General features: G+C 38.6%; 1 protein-coding gene across 1 annotated transcript; it reads right to left on the minus strand.

Moving 5' to 3' along the window:
* Window positions 1–592: 592 nt before the first annotated feature.
* Window positions 593–1,361, minus strand: LOC112095155 (ras-related protein RABA1f-like; the record flags this gene model as incomplete). The annotated part of the gene is made up of 1 exon (XM_024176834.1): window positions 593–1,361. A coding segment is annotated over one exon (435 nt), but the record flags the coding sequence as incomplete, so codon positions are not given.
* Between the last annotated feature and the right edge of the window lie 86 nt (window positions 1,362–1,447).

Consider the following 1,447-nt stretch of genomic DNA (forward strand, 5'->3'; position numbering starts at 1 on the left):
AGTGGTGATTTGACCACAACTGTAAATCACCCATCCTATACAATTTTGGTTAGTTTTTTCTTCTACCACACAAACTTCTAGAGATCTCTGGCTGCGGACGAGTTGTAGCTTAAAATTAGCATATGCCAGAAGTAGCAAACCAACTAGTTTGCACAAATTAAGGAAAAAGAAAAACGGAACCAAGACGACGTTTGTTTTAAGAATTATGCCTTATTTTAAGAGTTTTGCCTAGTTTAAGATTTATGATTTTTAGTTCGGTTACAGTATTTTTCTCTTAAAAAAAATTAAATTTTAAAAATCAGAATCACGAATCATAAAACTCATCAATCAAACGTCACCTAAGTTTACTAAGTGCTAGTCCAAAGAGAAAATAGCAGTTTAACAAACTCTGCTGCAAAAGTGTTTCTTTGGCCAACATGCACGATGAAATTCATTTAAATGTCTCTTATAGACTAACCCCAATATACGGAGTGCGTAAAATTGATATTTTGTTTAACATACTTACTAATCAAGTTGGAGAAAAAGTGCCAAAGTGGTGTCTTACTGTTGCATATAGAATAAACAGAGCACAAACATGACTTGCAATGATTTATAGCAAAGTTGATCATTCCACTTGAAAATGTCGAACTAAAAAACAAACTTACTTCTATAAAAACTGAAATAAACATAATGAGATAGTAAAAAGCTATTACACAGTGGAGGATGAGTTCAAAACGAATGAAAGAAAGAACATGAAACGTTTTCAGAATCCTATCTTTCGGCTACAAGATAGACGAGTTTCCAAGTACCCAAAGCAAAATGTTCAAACTACAAGCAGCTAATTCTGTTGACAAAAGCCTTTCCCAGGAATCAGGTCGACCTCTATATAAACATGACCAGAGCATGGTCTTCAAAAACCACATCTTTTAACCTTGTGGATCACAAAATTAAGCAGAGCAACATCCGACTTTTTTCACAGCTGATACATCATCCTTGGTTCCAACATTGATGGTCTGTCCTTTGGGCAAGGCTGCTGGGTCCTCCCCAATATCGAGGGCTTTCCTGCTTACCACGCGATAGATTTGGGTCAAAACTTCTGTGAAGGAATTCTCGACATTCATGGACTCGAGGGCAGATGTCTCCATGAAGAAGGTGTTCTCCTTCTCAGCAAAAGATTTGGCATCTTCAGTCGAAACTGCTCTCAGGTGGCGCAGATCGGCCTTGTTTCCGACGAGCATGATCACGATGTTGGCATCCGTGTGATCCCTAAGCTCCTTGAGCCATCTCTCCACATTCTCAAATGTGACATGACGGGTAACATCATAGACTAATAGAGCGCCAACAGCACCGCGGTAGTATGCGCTAGTGATTGCACGATACCTTCAAAGACAAACAATTTATTGAAATGAGATGTTTTCGAAAAACCAGGGATGGGAATTGGAAAAACCCTCCCTCTCTCCCATTCCTG

The sequence above is a fragment of the Morus notabilis genome, unplaced genomic scaffold (assembly GCF_000414095.1).
Source record: "Morus notabilis unplaced genomic scaffold, ASM41409v2 C11413906, whole genome shotgun sequence".
NCBI lineage: Eukaryota > Viridiplantae > Streptophyta > Magnoliopsida > Rosales > Moraceae > Morus > Morus notabilis.